The 16,890-nt window shown below is 33.2% G+C and overlaps 1 protein-coding gene across 4 annotated transcripts in view; it reads right to left on the bottom strand.

The window, feature by feature from the left end:
• Positions 1–3,429: 3,429 nt before the first annotated feature.
• LOC18589453 (calcium-transporting ATPase 10, plasma membrane-type) overlaps positions 3,430–16,890 on the bottom strand; it is a 37,254-nt gene continuing 23,793 nt past the window's right edge. For 3 of the 4 annotated variants that reach the window (XM_018127329.2, XM_007014433.3, XM_018127328.2), the window contains 27 exons: positions 16,465–16,535; positions 16,302–16,385; positions 16,140–16,217; positions 15,944–16,015; positions 15,432–15,515; positions 15,271–15,353; positions 15,058–15,166; positions 14,898–14,953; positions 14,438–14,480; positions 14,254–14,337; positions 13,059–13,196; positions 12,896–12,961; positions 12,713–12,811; positions 10,645–10,755; positions 10,253–10,423; positions 9,036–9,095; positions 8,012–8,176; positions 7,803–7,919; positions 7,173–7,271; positions 6,931–7,068; positions 6,738–6,838; positions 5,064–5,109; positions 4,777–4,911; positions 4,489–4,596; positions 4,315–4,406; positions 4,071–4,165; positions 3,430–3,990 (listed from right to left, as the gene is read on the bottom strand). In XM_018127329.2, the coding sequence (XP_017982818.2) occupies positions 3,971–3,990; positions 4,071–4,165; positions 4,315–4,406; positions 4,489–4,596; positions 4,777–4,911; positions 5,064–5,109; positions 6,738–6,838; positions 6,931–7,068; positions 7,173–7,271; positions 7,803–7,919; positions 8,012–8,176; positions 9,036–9,095; positions 10,253–10,423; positions 10,645–10,755; positions 12,713–12,811; positions 12,896–12,961; positions 13,059–13,196; positions 14,254–14,337; positions 14,438–14,480; positions 14,898–14,953; positions 15,058–15,166; positions 15,271–15,353; positions 15,432–15,515; positions 15,944–16,015; positions 16,140–16,217; positions 16,302–16,385; positions 16,465–16,535 (2,525 nt within the window). In that variant the 3' untranslated portion in view covers positions 3,430–3,970. The remainder of the gene's footprint in view (positions 3,991–4,070; positions 4,166–4,314; positions 4,407–4,488; positions 4,597–4,776; positions 4,912–5,063; positions 5,110–6,737; positions 6,839–6,930; positions 7,069–7,172; positions 7,272–7,802; positions 7,920–8,011; positions 8,177–9,035; positions 9,096–10,252; positions 10,424–10,644; positions 10,756–12,712; positions 12,812–12,895; positions 12,962–13,058; positions 13,197–14,253; positions 14,338–14,437; positions 14,481–14,897; positions 14,954–15,057; positions 15,167–15,270; positions 15,354–15,431; positions 15,516–15,943; positions 16,016–16,139; positions 16,218–16,301; positions 16,386–16,464; positions 16,536–16,890) is intronic. The other variant, XR_016028463.1, reaches the window with a different exon arrangement.

Genomic DNA, 16,890 nt, shown 5'->3' with positions numbered 1-16,890 from the left:
GCAATAACTAAAAGAAAAGGCAAGGAATTATTATGAAAGCAATAGAAATGAAAAATTAATTTATCCTTTATTGCTAGATCATATTGGTTTTCTATGGGAGAGTTGAGATGTTCAAGAGTAAATCATTTTACAAGGTAGCTTGCCTAAGTTAATTTGTGTTATCACCCGGTCGTTGCAAGACTTAGAAAAAAAAACTTTTCCCTCACTTTTATCAATTGGCCATTATATTAAGGAAGGATAGAGCAACCGAAGAAAGAGCATAGTCACCAGCTAGTGCAATGGAGAACATAGAATATGAGGAAGCTACATTTGCAGCCGCAAAGGTAACTTTAAAAGCTTTTATGCATTGAATGTTGACAAAGTCAATGAAATGGTTATCTTTACATCGAAGTAGAAAACATTTAAAACACATTTTCTCCTACTCAAGCTACCAACAATGAATCATCCACTACTACAAGAAAGACTACAAAGCAACGTGACAAAAAGGTGCCTTACAAAAAAACTAAGGCAAGGAAAAATGGTGAGAAAGTTGATGATGCATTTCTTACCAACATGGAAAAGCTTGGAGATATCTGTCAAGGTGCAAAGAAAGAAATTGGTAAATTAGCAAATTGTTTTCAATATATGGTTAGAGATGCAAAAAGGAAAATACAAGTACCTAATATCATCAAGGATATTGATCAAGGATTGACTCTTAAAGAAGTTGTTAGGATTTGATATATTATCTCTAATAATATGCGGAAGATTAATTACCTCTTTTCATTATTAGATGAATTGAAAAAAAATTATGTAAAAGATTTGAGCAATCGCAATAGACAACTAGTTATCGATTTACGATGAACTTTAATATTGTTATTATCTTCTAACTTTTTTTGTATTTTAACAATGATGGGTCTCTCATTCAAGTAACTTCAACTTTGGTTTTACTAGAATTTTATGACTTTTGGTTTGAAACATGAATCAAGGAACTTCATTTAAGATATTCAATTATGGTTTTGGTATTGATGTTATGTTCGACATGCTGTTTTAACTTGATAGTTGGATGCTAATCCTTAAATTGATACAGGATATTTTGTTTTAACTTGATAGTTGGTTGTTGATGTTTAGCTTGATGCTAATGCAACTTCTAAGATTTGCAAAAAGTAATTTAAAATGTTTGGAACAAAATAATCAAATGAATTATCCATGCATCCTACACTACTGCCATATAAAAGGTGTTCAAGGTATTAGTATTACTAAAAATTTCGTATTTTAAATTTAAATTGACTAAGAATTAAAAATGAAAGTCATAGCCTAGTTTATGAAATATAATAACTGTTGCTATTTAATAGTATTTGAAAACATGTTAATGTAGTAAACTCAAAATAATTAAGACCAAGAGGGGGTGAATTGGGCTTTTTGAAAAATCATTTCAAACTTAGCGAAAACCAAACTTTCTTGTGCCAAATTTTGCTACTTGAGTTGAAGATAAAGAAGTTGATATTCTTCAAATAAAATTGCAATTATGAAAGCCAAAACAAAAATAAAAGCAAAAACACAAGTATTTTTATAAAGGTTCGACTTTTTCAAATGCCTACATCCTCTCCCTTAGCTCACTAAGGAATTTCAAATCCATTATGGAAAATGAAAACCTTTACAATGCCTTTTACCGAACTCAAGCACAACCCTTACAATGCCTTTTAAGGGAAGCAAGCACAACCCACACTAACTTTTCAAGTCTAAATTAGAACCTTTACAAAAGTGTTTACAATGAAGAAATAGCAACAAATGCCTCTTAAAAGGTCGATAAGGTAAATATTTAAGCTTTGAATACAATGGGTACAATAAATCTCACAATATCAGCTCAAGAATATCAATGAATGGCTTTGAAAGCTTTGAAGGGAAGACTTCAATGAAGTGCTAGAAATGAGTAAATGAAGTTGAAGCTTTTCTTAAAATGTTGGAGCAATTTTTTAAGTCTTCTCTCTTGTCCAAATGAGTGGGGTAGCCTTCTTTTATATCCTCTTAAGAGTTTGTAGCCGTTAGAGACAAGTTGTCAAACATTTTCTAAGACCTTAGGGGATTAGAATGATGAATCAAAACATTTCGAATCCTTCGTGATCAAACTTAACTCAAAATAATTTTATCAAATCAAAACATAAGTCATTTTCAAGTCTCACAATGTAGAAATTGTTTTTCAAAAAAAAGGATATAATAAAACTTTGGAATTATATTTTAGCAAAACACATGTCAAGTGTAGAACTATAAGCCTTTGAATTATAAAAAAATAAAATACAAAAGTATACACAAATTTTTTATTAAAAAAATAAAAAAAAATATTACAAAATTAATTTAATTTTTCTTCATATAAATTTAAACTTCAAATTATTGATTAAAAAATATATATGTCATCAATATATTAGAGTGCCTCAAAAATTTATTAAAAAGAAAGAATAGATAGAGTTATTTAAAAAATAATATACATCAAAAGAGAACACACAAGTATATTAAATTTGCATTTTCATAAAAAAAAGAATGATTTTAAAAATTACCAACACATTCTCAATAAAATGCTTGTAAATCATAAGTTGTAAAATTTATCTTCACAATATTTTAATCAACACATTCTCATATATACCAAATATTATAATGTTAACAATCACATTTCAACGCACCTGAACATTTGACTAATTGATTGGTGCATTATGCCCCTGCCTGAAGAGTAAGGTTCGAATCTCTCCTCCCCCAATTATAAAAAAAGAAAAAAACAATCACATTCCAACAAATTCTTATAAAGCACCAAATGATTTGTAAGAGTATATTGTTTACATTTGTTGATCAACTTTTTCCTTTTCAAGTTTGCTTATGCTCATTGCATGTCCCCTTTTTTAGTTCTTCATGTTTTTCGTTTTCTAATTACAATATTTTGCCTTTTCTCTCTTTTTTTTTTTCATTCTTTTCTGATCTTCTCTTTTCAAATGATGGCAAATTCATGTCACCTTCAAGTGAGATCTTTACTCAGCAAAAAGCTTCAAGCCCCATATTACATACTAATAATTTTCTATATTTTCTTTTAAATTTTTGTTAATACTATTAAATATTTATCAAGAAAAGAATCAAACTAGACCGGACTCAGTTACCTGATTTACAGTACGAGTTTGGAGTGGATTCAATGTTGCTTGATATAATTATAAGTAGTACCCCTTAATCCCAAAGTTAGACTGCACCCTGTTTTTATTGCAGATAATTCGGGTGAGAACCCTTTACATGGTAAAAGTCACATTACGAATATTCTTGTCACGAACTTGCCCTAACAGCATGTAAATCTGGAACATCTTTACATAGAAGAAAACTCTGAAACAATGCGCATTTCCTTTTTGATTGAACAGGATGAGAATAATTTGCTGGATAAGATGTGAAATTTTATTATTTACTTTAAAATGATATCAATTCCATGAAAACGAACTATATATGATTTATCACTTTAAGCAAATTTCTTTGTTACAGAAGTGTACAGGAATTGCACATGATTTGCCGACAGCAACGGCCACAACACAAGTTTCAGTTGTTCTCAATCCAATGTTTTTAACTGCCAGATTGTATAAGGTGATGATCAGAGTTCAACAACCACCTTTTGTAATTTACTTGACACGTAATTGTCACAAAATTCAAAAGAAGATACACATAATTTGTCACATAACTGTGACAAATTCCCTGAGTCCAAAAGAAAGAATTTATATCTATAAACAGAAGCAGTGTGGCATCCTTACCTCTTTAACTGATGTGATCATGTTGATGTATGTATAAAACGCTACTCAAAAGAAGAACCCTTTCTCGTCATCCAAAACATTTCAACCTGGTTTGCCTTCGTATTCTTCAAAAACTATACTGAGATTTGTGTTGATACTTTCACCGAAAAGATGAGATATGGCAAGCAAATCAGTAAACGTATAGACAGTGTTAGTGCCAATGTCTTTAATGATGTGAGCCATCATGCTTTCTCTCGATTACCTGTAAATTTGAGTGAAATAATAAACTTAAGATATCATTAAATTTTCATCTTAAAATAAGTAAAGTTGATGGATTCTTACTTCGATTTTTCCGACCATGATACTTTCTTGAAAAGAACTTACTGACTGGAGTTTCTGGAACAGGTATCAGCTTCCCAAGGAGCGCAAGGGGCCAACTGATTTAAAGAGAAAATAATAATAATAAGATAATGAACTGTGAAGACATTACACAGACCATAGCTAAAAGCTATGAGACTATTTAGCAAAATGAATATAGATTAAATTTAACTTAATCTTAGAGTCTGCAATTGAAGAAGCTACTGACCTGACAATCCCAATAGCAATTGAGATTAGCCACAACTTCCAGTTAAGCTGTACAGTTTTAGCAAACTTCCCCAGAAACTCGACGATAACAACCTGGAAAACAAGAAACAGAATGTAATACCAAGCAAAATCTATAAAATAGATTACAACCAGATAAATTGCAAACAAATCTCACCTGAAGTACAACAGTTATTGCCACTATTCCAATAAAGAGATAATTTCTACTAAGTCCTTTGAAAATGTTCATTTCATCTGGCTTCCGAGCATTGAACTCATTAAAGATCTGCAGTCCATATATTTAAATTTCCATCAATACATCATAGCTATTTGCACATTCAAACACTGGTCTACTTCCTTCAAATAAAATCCATCACATGCGTCAAACAGATAAGAACCACCCATAAAATTTGATCCAACTACAACAAATTTTTGTGAAGTGCTTATGTGAGTAGCTATGACTTACTTGACACAGGACAAATGCATTGAAAATAAGTGTATTCTTCACTTTGCTAGCATGTTCTCTACTCTGATCATCCAGATGCAATATCTTCTTGCCTTGGAAATTGAGAACAAGCAGAACACTCACTTGATATACAGCCTGAAATTTCCATGAACAATTTACATTGCCAGCTTAGAAAGATGGTCTTAATTGGAAAGAAAGAGGGTAGGTGAGGGGGGCAAGGAATGAAATTACCAGAATCATTAACAGCCAGAAAATAAACAATTATGTCTGCATAGATGAATACATACCTGTATAATCAAGTTCCTCCACATGATATTAGTTATTAGAGGTTCTCTGGAACACAATCATCACATTAGTATAACCATCATGAAGAAAAGAAGATAAAGAGGAGGGAAAGCACCAGGCTTTGTCATGCAATCTTTTTGCTAGAGGACAACAAACAACTTTTGAAGCAAACTAATCTTGGAAAGAGGCAAGTTGTCTATAGAATCCATCAATAAAAAAACAAAGTTCAATGAGATAATTAATGTTCACCATGGCCCCTCTACTTTCAATGAGATAATTAATGCCTGTACTCTCACATTAGATCCAATTAACCAATAGCATTGACACCATTACCTTTCGCAATTAAACAACGTTACTTGGCATTGATGTTGTACCTAGGTGACTCTTTTCCCCTATGTGGTAATAACATGACATATAACTACTTTGTTTCAAAATAAATGTCCACCCCATACAAGACAAATTTTTATGTATGGGTACTCTAAACACATACATTCCATACCCTTTAAGAGTGTAGTCCTCCTAAAATAACACAATAAATTAAAAAAAGCCACACTTTGTTATTAACAAGCATCTGTTATCTCAATGACATTAAAAACTTTGCAAAAGTGAATAAAACCCTTTGACAATGAGATAGACAACCAATTCAAAACAAAGAATATTTAACAATTTTGTGAAAAATTATAACATAATTTATTTTCTAAAATATGTTTCTTCAATTCTAAATTTTGTTTCCATTTAAATCCCTATTTTTTTAATTTCATTTTTCTACTTTAGAATATTTATAAACAATCTATAATAATATTTCAATATATGAATATATGGAGTCTTTTTTTTTTTTTTTGTGATCATACATTAGATAAATGTTGTAATCTTATTAGATATTTTTCAATATGTTAAAAGTAAAAATTAAAACAAAAGGAAATATGTACAGATGAAAAAACAATCAGGACAAAGATAAAGCGTATGTTCAAATTAAATTTGGCACCATACTTGTTAGTTCTAAAGCAGATTCAACTTTTTGAAAATTATTAAAATTATACTTTTATGTCACGTAATCCACGTCAAATAAAAAAGCCACATGCCACCAAAGAAGTGCCATATTGGATAGTTAACCATGAAAGGTACGTTTTAACAGTTCTCCTTAGTTGCACCAAAAGTCAAATTTTACAATCAAATGTTTCCAATTGAATCTAAAGGGACCACACCGAGGACAGCCAGTGAACTTTTACTAATTAAAATAAACTTTTAAATACTATTAACAGAATGCAATAATAAGAAAAAGCTAAAATAAATAGACAAATATCACAACAAAAGCCAAATTCCAATTAGGTGTGGGAAATTCAGACAAGAATTAGAAAGGTTGCTAAGTTAAGTTTTTACATTTTCTTTGTACATATGAGGCAAGATGGGAGCCGGGATTCAAACATTGAACCTTAACCCTCCTAACAAGTGATATCAACTGTTAGCCAACTTAAGTTTTCACCAACCAGTTCTTGTGAGTTTAAGGAAGAAATGCAAACTATTAATATAATCAATACCCTATTAACTAGAAGACAAATTATGACCAATAATTAGAGAAACACCATATTCCAGCCCTCAAGAAAAGGTTTGCCAAGGCATAACCTGGGCGACCTGCTAATGTTTGTTAAGAATCTAGATTAATCAAAATCCCATACCTTCGACCAACAGGGGGCCGGTGCATCAGGTGGTCTGTTGGTGGTTCAGTAGCCAATGCCAATGCTCCAAGAGTATCCATGATAAGGTTAACCCACAGAAGCTGCATGAAGAGAAAGTATGATAGAGTACACATCTCCTTTCATACGAGCTAATGCACATATATGTGCTTATAAACACAGAGAGTGAACAAACCTGGACTGCATTTAGTGGAACATCACCAGACGAAACTGCAGCTACAACATTTATAACAAGAGCTGCAACATTAACTGTAAGTTGAAACTGGATGAACTTTTGAATATTTGCGTATACAGATCTACCCCATCGGACGACCTAAAGTCATCACAAATTCAAGATTATGAATGAAAAAGGTTGATGTGAGAAAAGAAACTTTCAACGTTGATCATAAAGTAATATACTAGGAAGAAAAAAAATACCTTCACAACTGAAGCAAAATTGTCATCCAAGATGATGATATCTGAATTCTCTTTTGCAACTTCTGTCCCTTGAATACCCATTGCAAGACCAATGTCGGCCTGTAGATCAGAGACTTAGAAGTCAGCCTTCGGAACGATAATCACACATAACCTTTTGATGAATTAAGATCGCCCACCCAATCCCAAAGAAATTCATTTTCTACAACATTCTTAAAAAGGGTTACTATAATCCATGATTTTCCAACTGAAGCCAATAAATTCAATCTAGTCCAATTCTTTGCAACTCAGAATAATGGGTTTACAAAGCAACTTTTATTAACCACAGATGTCAAAGCTTATCATAAGACAATCATTCTTAAAAAGCAATTTTCCACAAAGCAATAATCATTGCAGTCAAATAAGGCTGGTTTTTCCATCATTAAAACTTAAGAACTCACAATTGCAGTCCGATATGGAATGTATTGACTACACTATCTCATTTAAAATCATCTTAGTAAAAATGGATTTTTTTTTAAAAAAAAAAGAAAGTATAATGAGATTCAGGAATGACATGATAACAAAACAGTGTTATAAAGCATTCAGTTAAAAATATTTTCATCGATGACATAAAAGGCTAAGACATTGTCATACCTCATGTAGAGCTGGAGCATCATTGGTGCCATCTCCAGTTACAGCAACAACATGTCCCCTCTTTCTCAATGCTTGCACAAGTAGAAGTTTATCATTGGGTGATGATCGGCCCATCACCTATGCATAAACAACCCAATTAATTTAAATTTTCCGCTCTTAGTTTGGTGCCTCAAGCCAAATTCATAAAAGAATACAGAACGAGAGCATACACATATTTTCTCAGCAACTTCTTCCCTTTGCATATCGGATAGTGCACGAAAAGCTTTCCCCTCAATGAGATAAGGCTCAGAAGCATCTACATCTGAATGTAGTATCCCACATTCTAAAGCAATTGCCTTTGCTGTCTTAACGTTGTCACCAGTGACCATGCGTACCTATGGCACACGGATGGGAACTCTGTTAAATTATACGGCAAGTTACCAGATAAACCAGTATCATGTTAAAGAGAAATCACGAACCACACCGACAAGATTTATGTACTAATAATTAAGAATCGCACAGACCATTCACCATGAGTCACTCTTGTGACTTTTAATATGTTCATAGACCAATCTAAATTAATTAAAAGTTTTAAAAAGTCAAACTAAAATTCAGAAACATTTAGAGAGTTAAGATGTATCTATACCAAAAAAAGCTCCGAAAGCCTTTAGCAAGCATACTTGCAGTAGCGTACAAAGATTACAGCTCCTTCCCGATACAAGTGTAAGGAAAGCAGACAAAAATGAAGGAAACCAGATTAAATGAAAAACTCAAACTTGCAAAGCATTCTTCTGATTCTTAAAAAATGAGGAGCAGAAGAATTGACCACAAAAGATTTCTTGCTCTTGTTTGTGATTGGATTTGCAGAAGTTGGGGGTGGGAAGGGGGAAATGCTTTTGAGAAATATAAAAAATGGACTGGGGTAGAGACTGTTACAAGTTGACAGAAATGAACAGAGAAATGCAAATTAAAACCTTTTGATAACATTGAAATCTTCTAATCAGGATGGGGCAGCAAGAGTAAAAAAAAAAAAGGGGGAATGACACAAAAGACACCACAAAAAAAAAAAAAAAAGAATTCAAATGCAGCATATACAGACTTAAAAGGTTTAAAAACAAGAAAAATACTCAATCCATAACAAGCATTTTGCAATCACAATATAACCCTACATTTATAAATTGAAAAAACATTATAAACAAGCATTAGCATAAGTATAAACAGAATGATTAGTTATAGTGGATAAAATAATTATACCTTTACACCAGCCTTTTGGCATAATTGCACTGAATCTTGGACACCTGGCCGACAAGGGTCCTGCATAAATTCTCAATGTAACATACAACAAATCAAGCTAAAACTACATTCATGACACAATTGAACATGAATGTTGAAACAAAAGATCTTAGCAACATTGTCAGAAAAGAAATGCAGAAGTGAGATGTCTGAGTTTCTATTTAAGGAAACTTCAAATTACTAGTCTAAACAAACAACGAACTTATGAATATTAGGCCTCTAAGCTCAATTAGAGCAATATCCTCAGTAAGCTCAATAAAAGTGAAGTCATCTTTTACGATTCCCAACCGTATCTTCCTCTCCTTCCATTAACATGGGTATCCTTCTTTAAGTCACATCTTCTCACAAGAGACTTTGTGGGTCTCCTTTTTACAGGTCTAAACCAAATGACACATGTTTTCCTGATTTTGTCAGCATTGGATCTGCACTTCACTTTCCTCCTTGCACAATCACTCCCAACTATATCTTCATTTATATATCCAAAATATCATAGCATTCTCTTCTCAACCATGATTTTTTTTTTTGGGTATACTTTTGTAACTAACATTCAATTCTGAAATGCATTGTTGGTCTTCTTGCTGTCTTTAAAACTTTCTTTAACTTTCAGCATTTAGCAATCACACACAATTCAAGATGGAACTTCACCAAATACAAGACATAAGTTAAACTTTAAGGATGTGTAGGAGTTGGGGATGAAAAATTAAAACTACAATAGTAAAAGACATTATCTAAATAGAAAACAAAGCTACAGAAGAAAGTAGCAAAAATCATCTCTAGCATATGGACTTCACTGATTACTAGAGAAATTTATAATTTTCTGTGTTAGGCAAAACTGGCAAAGGGAAAAACATGATAGAATATGCAAGCTACTTCCAAATCAGAGAGGATAGAAAAAGAGTTCCAGAAAATGAATATTCAGTACAAAATGACATCGAGGGCAGTGAGAAATTTCAACAAGTTAATCCCTGAAACTCATAAGGTGACGTTGGTGCTTCTACCACATTGTCCAATCCATCCTCCGTATGTGAACACAAAAGTAAACATAAACTACCTCAAACAATAAGGACCTATGACTAAGCTCCTTCCCCTTATGCAAAATAATAAACAATATACCAAACAAATAAAGACATGCATATATTGTGTCAAAGCTACATAATTTTCTTCCCTGAGATATATACCTTTAGACCAACGATAGCCAGTAAAACGAGGTCATCCTCAGGTAAAGCCCATCGAGCAAGCTCTTCTTCATTAGTTGGAACCTTTTCACTTTCATATGATCTGTATGCAATAGCAACACAACGCAAACTACCAGCAGCCATACTTTCAATCGCCTTTTCAAAAAAGGCCACCTGTAAAACAAGGGAATTTCAACAAACAGAAATTCATTTGTCGAACGTTATCAAGCACAGTACCAACAATTGCATCTAACTACAAGCATTACAGACTACATAGGTGAAATATAAAAAACTAAAACAATATAGAATGCAGCCACCATCCCAGAAGATGATAACTGAAAAAAAGGTGACAAGGAAAGCATTAATTTCAATTTTCAAAGTTACACTGCTCAAACCTTTTCTTCATCCATAGCTACAACGCCATCATCAGTGTCAAGGTACCAAGAGCAGGCAGCCAACACTATTTCAGCAGCCCCTTTCCAGTGAATATGAACTTTAGAGTCCGGCTGGTAGATAAACAATCAAAAATAGTAAAATCAGAAGAGCCATTTAATGTGGATTAAAGGCAGAAATTATAATTATAAAAAACTATAAAAATATTTTCAAAATATTCACCATTTTCTTTCAAGCCAAAACATTTTCAGATTCAGTTGCATTCTGTAATAATGTATATGATTCATTCCTCTTAAATGATTCATGTTGTTCTAAGTCACATGGTATATTGATCTACAACAAAAATCTTGAAGGCATACCTGATCAGGCTAAGTTCAGTTCGGTTAACAGAGAATTCCATCTGAATGTTTACTATTGACTGGATAAATTGATAAAAATCAAAACAAATAGTTTGTGTAATAGAAACGCCACCTATATCTCACCAGTTTCCCAGACACTTATCAGACAATGACCATAAGCTCAAACAGCACCACCACCAAAGTCTCAGTATGATTCATTCTTCTTAGACGATTCATGTTGTTCTAAGTCATATGATATATTGATCTACAACAAGAAATCTAGAAGGCATACCTAATCAGGCTAAGTTCAGTTCGGTTAACGGAGAATTCCATCTGAATGTTTACTATTGACTGGATGAATTGATAAAAATCAAAACAAATAGTTTGTATAATAGAAACACCACCTATATCTCACCAGTTGCCCAAACAGTTCTCAAACAATGACAATAGCCTCAAACAGCACTCACCAAAGTCTCAGAAATACCAACCCACCCCCCCCCCCCCCCCCCCCCCCTTCAAAAAAAAAAAGCAACTAACCCATTAATAAACCATTAAAGTCCCTAAAACAGAAACTTAAGTTCAATTTCATCACCATTTAAACTTGAAGTTCCTACAACTACCTGAAATCACCGAATCCAACATTTTTCATCACCAAAAACAATGATCAACAATCTAAATGCAACTTCACTTGATATTGTGTATGCATGCCTACAACCAGTATCGTCAACGGTATAACCAGTACACGTCTTTTCCATGTTTGTGTGTGCATGCAAAGTTTCCTCTTTCTTTTTTGGCCAATATGCATGATTTCCTTATGGTCCCAAGTTTGTTGTTGACTACTCAAACATTAAAAATTAAAAAGTTTGATATTTCCCTCCTTTAACTATCAAAGGTACAGCTAACAATGAAAAATTCAAAATGAAAAAGAACTTCTATCAGGAGGGCTTTTCTTGCACCTACCGTCTTAAAAAAAAGCACGCTTGTGCGCCTGACTAAATCTGCCTCACCCAAAAGAGTCTTGAGGCACTTTTGTTTTCAGGCACCGTGCCTTAGCACACCTTAACAACACTGGTGTACATTAAAAGTCAAAGCAAAAGAAGATTTTGTACAAACAACAGAAAAATTTGTCAAAAGAAAAGGGAAAAAGAAGGTGGATCACTGAAGAAAGAGGCAAAAGAAGCAAGTACAGCTGCCATGGCAGCCCAAAGAAAGAAGAAACAGCGAAAGTAGAAAGAACAAAAGAGTGAATGAGTAAAAAATAAACAAGATTCATACAAGGAAGAAACAAGAAGAATAAGCAAATTTTGGTGAAAGGCTGGCATCATGAGAGAATAGAGGAGGCGGATAACATATTTCTTTGGTGAATCACAAAAGCAGAAGACCAGAAAGAGGGGGCCCCAAGTTTTCTTTTGGCAGAAGACTCTGCTTGATCTGTTTAAGTGAAACAAATTCCTGAATGAGAACTGAAAATTCGGTTTTCCTAAGTTTCCTTATGCAATTTCAATTGACTAGGAAACATGTTCCTGTTGATCAAAGTTCCTTGCATGGGCCAAACTACAGAAAATGCCAAGAAAACTAAGGGTGGTGCTTTTGCAAACCAAACAGAAACAGACCACATCATAATCCTTGTTTAAAAACCAAGACCAAAAAGCATTTAAAATGCAGCTACCGCCTGAAATACATGGAACTATGATAAAATTGCTTATCAAACTTAACAATATAGTAACACTACCAATCGTATTGCAACCCCGCCTCGTTTTTTCTCCGAGTTGAAAGGGAATACATGAACAATTGAAGATCCCGACCTGACAGCATCAAAATTCATACCAAGCTACAACGATTCAAAGACTAAAGTTTAGTATTAAAATTACAAATAATTAATGACAAGAATATAACATCAGGTGAGATACGTAACCTTGATTGCCCAATTAAGAATTGCTTTTTCTGTTGGTGATCCAGAAACCTCTACATCTCCACCTCCCTAAAGAAAGCGAACATAGGGATCAGAAAAGGCATTTCACTAAAGATTCTGCTTAATTAAATATGATTCAGCAAAACTATAAATTATTCAAACCTACATCTGGGGTAAAGACACTGCCATTTGCATTCACTGCAACGGCTTCAACAAGTAATAAGGTTAGCATATCAGGTAACTCTGAGCTGCTATCTGGAGGATCAATTTTTCTCCCACCAACATACGCTTCAACAACTGTCATCTGTTCAGAAAATAAACTTTATTATTGGATGGGCACAGGCACACACACACACACATAGCAAAAGATAGATATTATTATGGCCCTTCCCCTAACTTTCTATCTGAGCCCAATCCCACCTCTGACATCTATCTTTTTATAACTCCTCTAGATTTTAGGCTTAGAATTTCTATAATTAATTTCTGAATGTTGTAAAGTTTCTAAATTCTACTTTAACTTCAAACACCAAACTTTGAAGATAAAGTTGTTTCATCATCATTTTATTACTTAGTTTTATTGATATATCAATTATTACTGGTGGAGTGACTTTGGTGCTGTTGTGGTATTAGAATATACTCAATAACTTGATTGATCATGATGGGTTCAAAAGTTTAATTGATATGTATTTAAATAGTTGACTGAAAGTATAAGTTACAAATTATGAGAATTTGTTGTAAATTTAGGTGACTTAAAACCATAATGACTGTAACAATTGTCTAATAATCTAAAATTACAAACAAAAGATTACATTGGTCAATTAATTTGCAACTATAAATCAATTTGAATGGTTTAGAAATCGGGACAACTGATGCCTTAATAAGTGCAACTTGTTAGCTAATAATGTGGAAGTTGTAACTTGAAATTTTCAATCATCAATTTACTTGTATGTTTCAATCATCAAAATAATTTTAATTTTGTTAAAAAAATCTAAATTTAATTGCTTCGGGAAAACCAAAAGCAACTTTATTATATCAACATTGTCACTTTCATCATTATTCTACTTTTCTGATTTTGACAAATAATAAAAATTTCCTCTTCCCGCTACAATTATCAACACTATGCTTGTAAACTAACTAAAGAGCACTATCTTTTTCTCACACCACATTAATCTGCAATACGCATTCACATCAATTTGCAGATTATTAATTATTATTAATACATAAAAGCATTTTTTTTTATTTTGAAAACAGTGGGAAAGATTCAAAATGGATGATGTTCTTATATTTTTCAAGTAGTTCAACTAGAAAGTAAAGTAACAGAAAATCCCTTATGTTTTGGAAGCAAGCACATTATTACTTGCCTGATTCAAAGTTAAGGTTCCAGTCTTATCACTGCAAATTGTTGTGGCAGAACCCATTGTCTCACAGGCAGAAAGCCTGCGCACCTGCATTTCAATTCAATTAAGAAGCATGAAACACATTTGTTCCCATGAAACAATTTTACATCAATGTCTAAGGATGCACAAAAAAATTCATCATACATACCAGAGCTTTATCTGCCATCATTTTTTTCATCGAGTAAGCAAGGCTGCATTGTACTACTTGTGTTATTATCATAGGTAAAAAGAAGCAAGGGGAATAGATGAATGAGAATTATTTACATGACCAAATTAAATTTTTTGAACATATTATTTGCATGCACAATTACAAGTCATAAGCTGCAGCATCTTCCAGATAAGATGGAAGAAGAGATATTTGGCATTCACACAACAAAGTGTCACCATGAGTTATTACCACAGTAAATTTTAAGTAAAACAAATAAACAAAACCAAAAGGAGACAGGTTGACATGGGGAAGAAAAAAGACAGCTGACAAAACGTGGGCTAGAGATAAGGAACAACTGAAAAAATGCAACCCAAAATCAAAGTATACATTAAAAACACTACAACTAGAGAAACAAAGCAATTCTGGAAATTCAAAGTACTTTTACATAAAGCAAACTTACGTTAATGTGACAGCTAACGGAAGCCCTTCAGGCACCGCAACAACCACAATAGTAACCTACATCATTCGATATTAGTCATACATGCCAGAACAAATATCCAGTTAAGTGTGCACATACAGACATGCATTTGGACAAAGGGTGATAAACAAGGAGCACATACTGCGACAGTGATAATCTTAATGGCTCCATCTACAGCATCGCCCCCACTAGTCTTGCCCGCAACAAACTGCTTTTTTCCACTTTCGTCTTTGGTATGACCAGTGAAGTACCTGAGTGAATCCAAAGTTCTAAGATGAATATCAAATGGCCAAGGAGACTTAAAAATAGAGTGGAAAGAATGAAAAGATTGTCATTAAGCCAAAATCTGAGTTACCTAACTAAAAGGACAACCAAGACTGCAAAAGCTACACTGAGTCCAACAAAACCGATGAAAGTCGCAACTCCATTCAAACGTACCTATAAACATTAAATCAAGGTAAACATAACAAGTAAAGCCTAAAACTTCATCAATTACCATCATGGGGAAACAGAAACCTGCAAGGGCGTTTCTTCACCAGTGTCTTCTGACAGATTAGCCATGAGCAAACCCCATTCAGTATTAACCCCGACCCCAGTTACCTGGGAATTAAACAGAGAGAATACTTATTTGAGCTATAAACAGATACAAGGTTTCAGTGCATACTTCAATTTATCAGAAACAAGATTAGAATGTAACAGTCTACAAGTTATCAATGTGAATAGACAAATATAAGATAGTAAAAGAGAACATCATATGCATCTGTTACAAAGGAAAACAGCAAAAAATGCAGCCTAAATGATTTTGGTGAAAATGTAGGTGAGTATTAAGAATGTTGCCCATGTACACCAAATACACAAATACAGTTAGTTGCGAGGAACAGCAGATTTTATTAAATTAAGTTCTAATACCTTTAAGACACTGTGTGTAAAGTGAATACTAAAAGTTTGAACAGGCTGATTGCCGCATACACAATACAATGATAAAAAGGGAAGGTACAAGAATAAAGAAGACAAGTCCTAAAATTTACCAGCATAATGCCACTTCCATCTGCCACTTTGCAGCCAGACATTAGAAAAGGTTGCTTGGTATCTTTGTGAACCTGCAACAAGGTGTAATAGCAATTTTCTTTTTTTCTTTTTTTTTGAAACAAGATGAAATTGCAATTTGCAAGCATGCATAGAATAAGCATATCATTAAATAGCACTAAGGATTTTAAGGCTTACAATATCACTCTCTCCAGTCATGCTAGATTCATCTATTGCCAGAGAGTGACCAGAGATTAAAATTCCATCAGCAGGGACCTAAAAGGCAGATTTAAAAATTCCAGCCAAACACTGCATTTAAAAGGATAATAGAAGTGAAAGGCATGAACTAGAGCCACATACCTGATCACCAATGTTGAGGGGTACAACATCACCAACAACAATATCATATATCGAAATTTCAACTCTTCTACCTCCTCTAACAACCTGCCATGTAGCATTCAAACATAAAGTCCAAAAGAATAGTGTTTATAATCATATCAATTGTTAACCAGTGGAAACCTACCTCCAAATGTATGTTTCTCTTCTCCTCATCTAGTTTTTGGAACTGAAGAGATTGTTTATAGTCACTAATAGCTGCAGATTTAAAAAGGCATGATATAAAAAATTATACACCCAGTATTAAAACATGCAGCAACATCAACACTTAAATTGGAGTAATAAGAACTTAAAAAAAAAAGAATACAAAAACTCTGTTTCTACATTTGTGGCTTGATGCTCAACCAATCCACACTTAGAAGATGGGAATGAAAATTCAAAAACAAGATCTAAAATAAGCCATAACATAAGATAATGCAAACTTCAATTGCCATACACCCTTACTAACGAATATTGATTATCAAATGCACTTACCAACAAGGCTTAGCAAGGAATAGATAAATTTATGGCAAATGTTAGTTGCTATATGGTTATTCCTCATGGCATCATTATC

Source organism: Theobroma cacao, chromosome 9 (assembly GCF_053813885.1).
Source record: "Theobroma cacao isolate CCN51 chromosome 9, ASM5381388v1, whole genome shotgun sequence".
Classification (NCBI taxonomy): Eukaryota; Viridiplantae; Streptophyta; class Magnoliopsida; order Malvales; family Malvaceae; genus Theobroma; species Theobroma cacao.
Note: the sequence above shows the minus strand (reverse complement) of the source record. Positions and strands in the feature narration are given on the sequence as shown.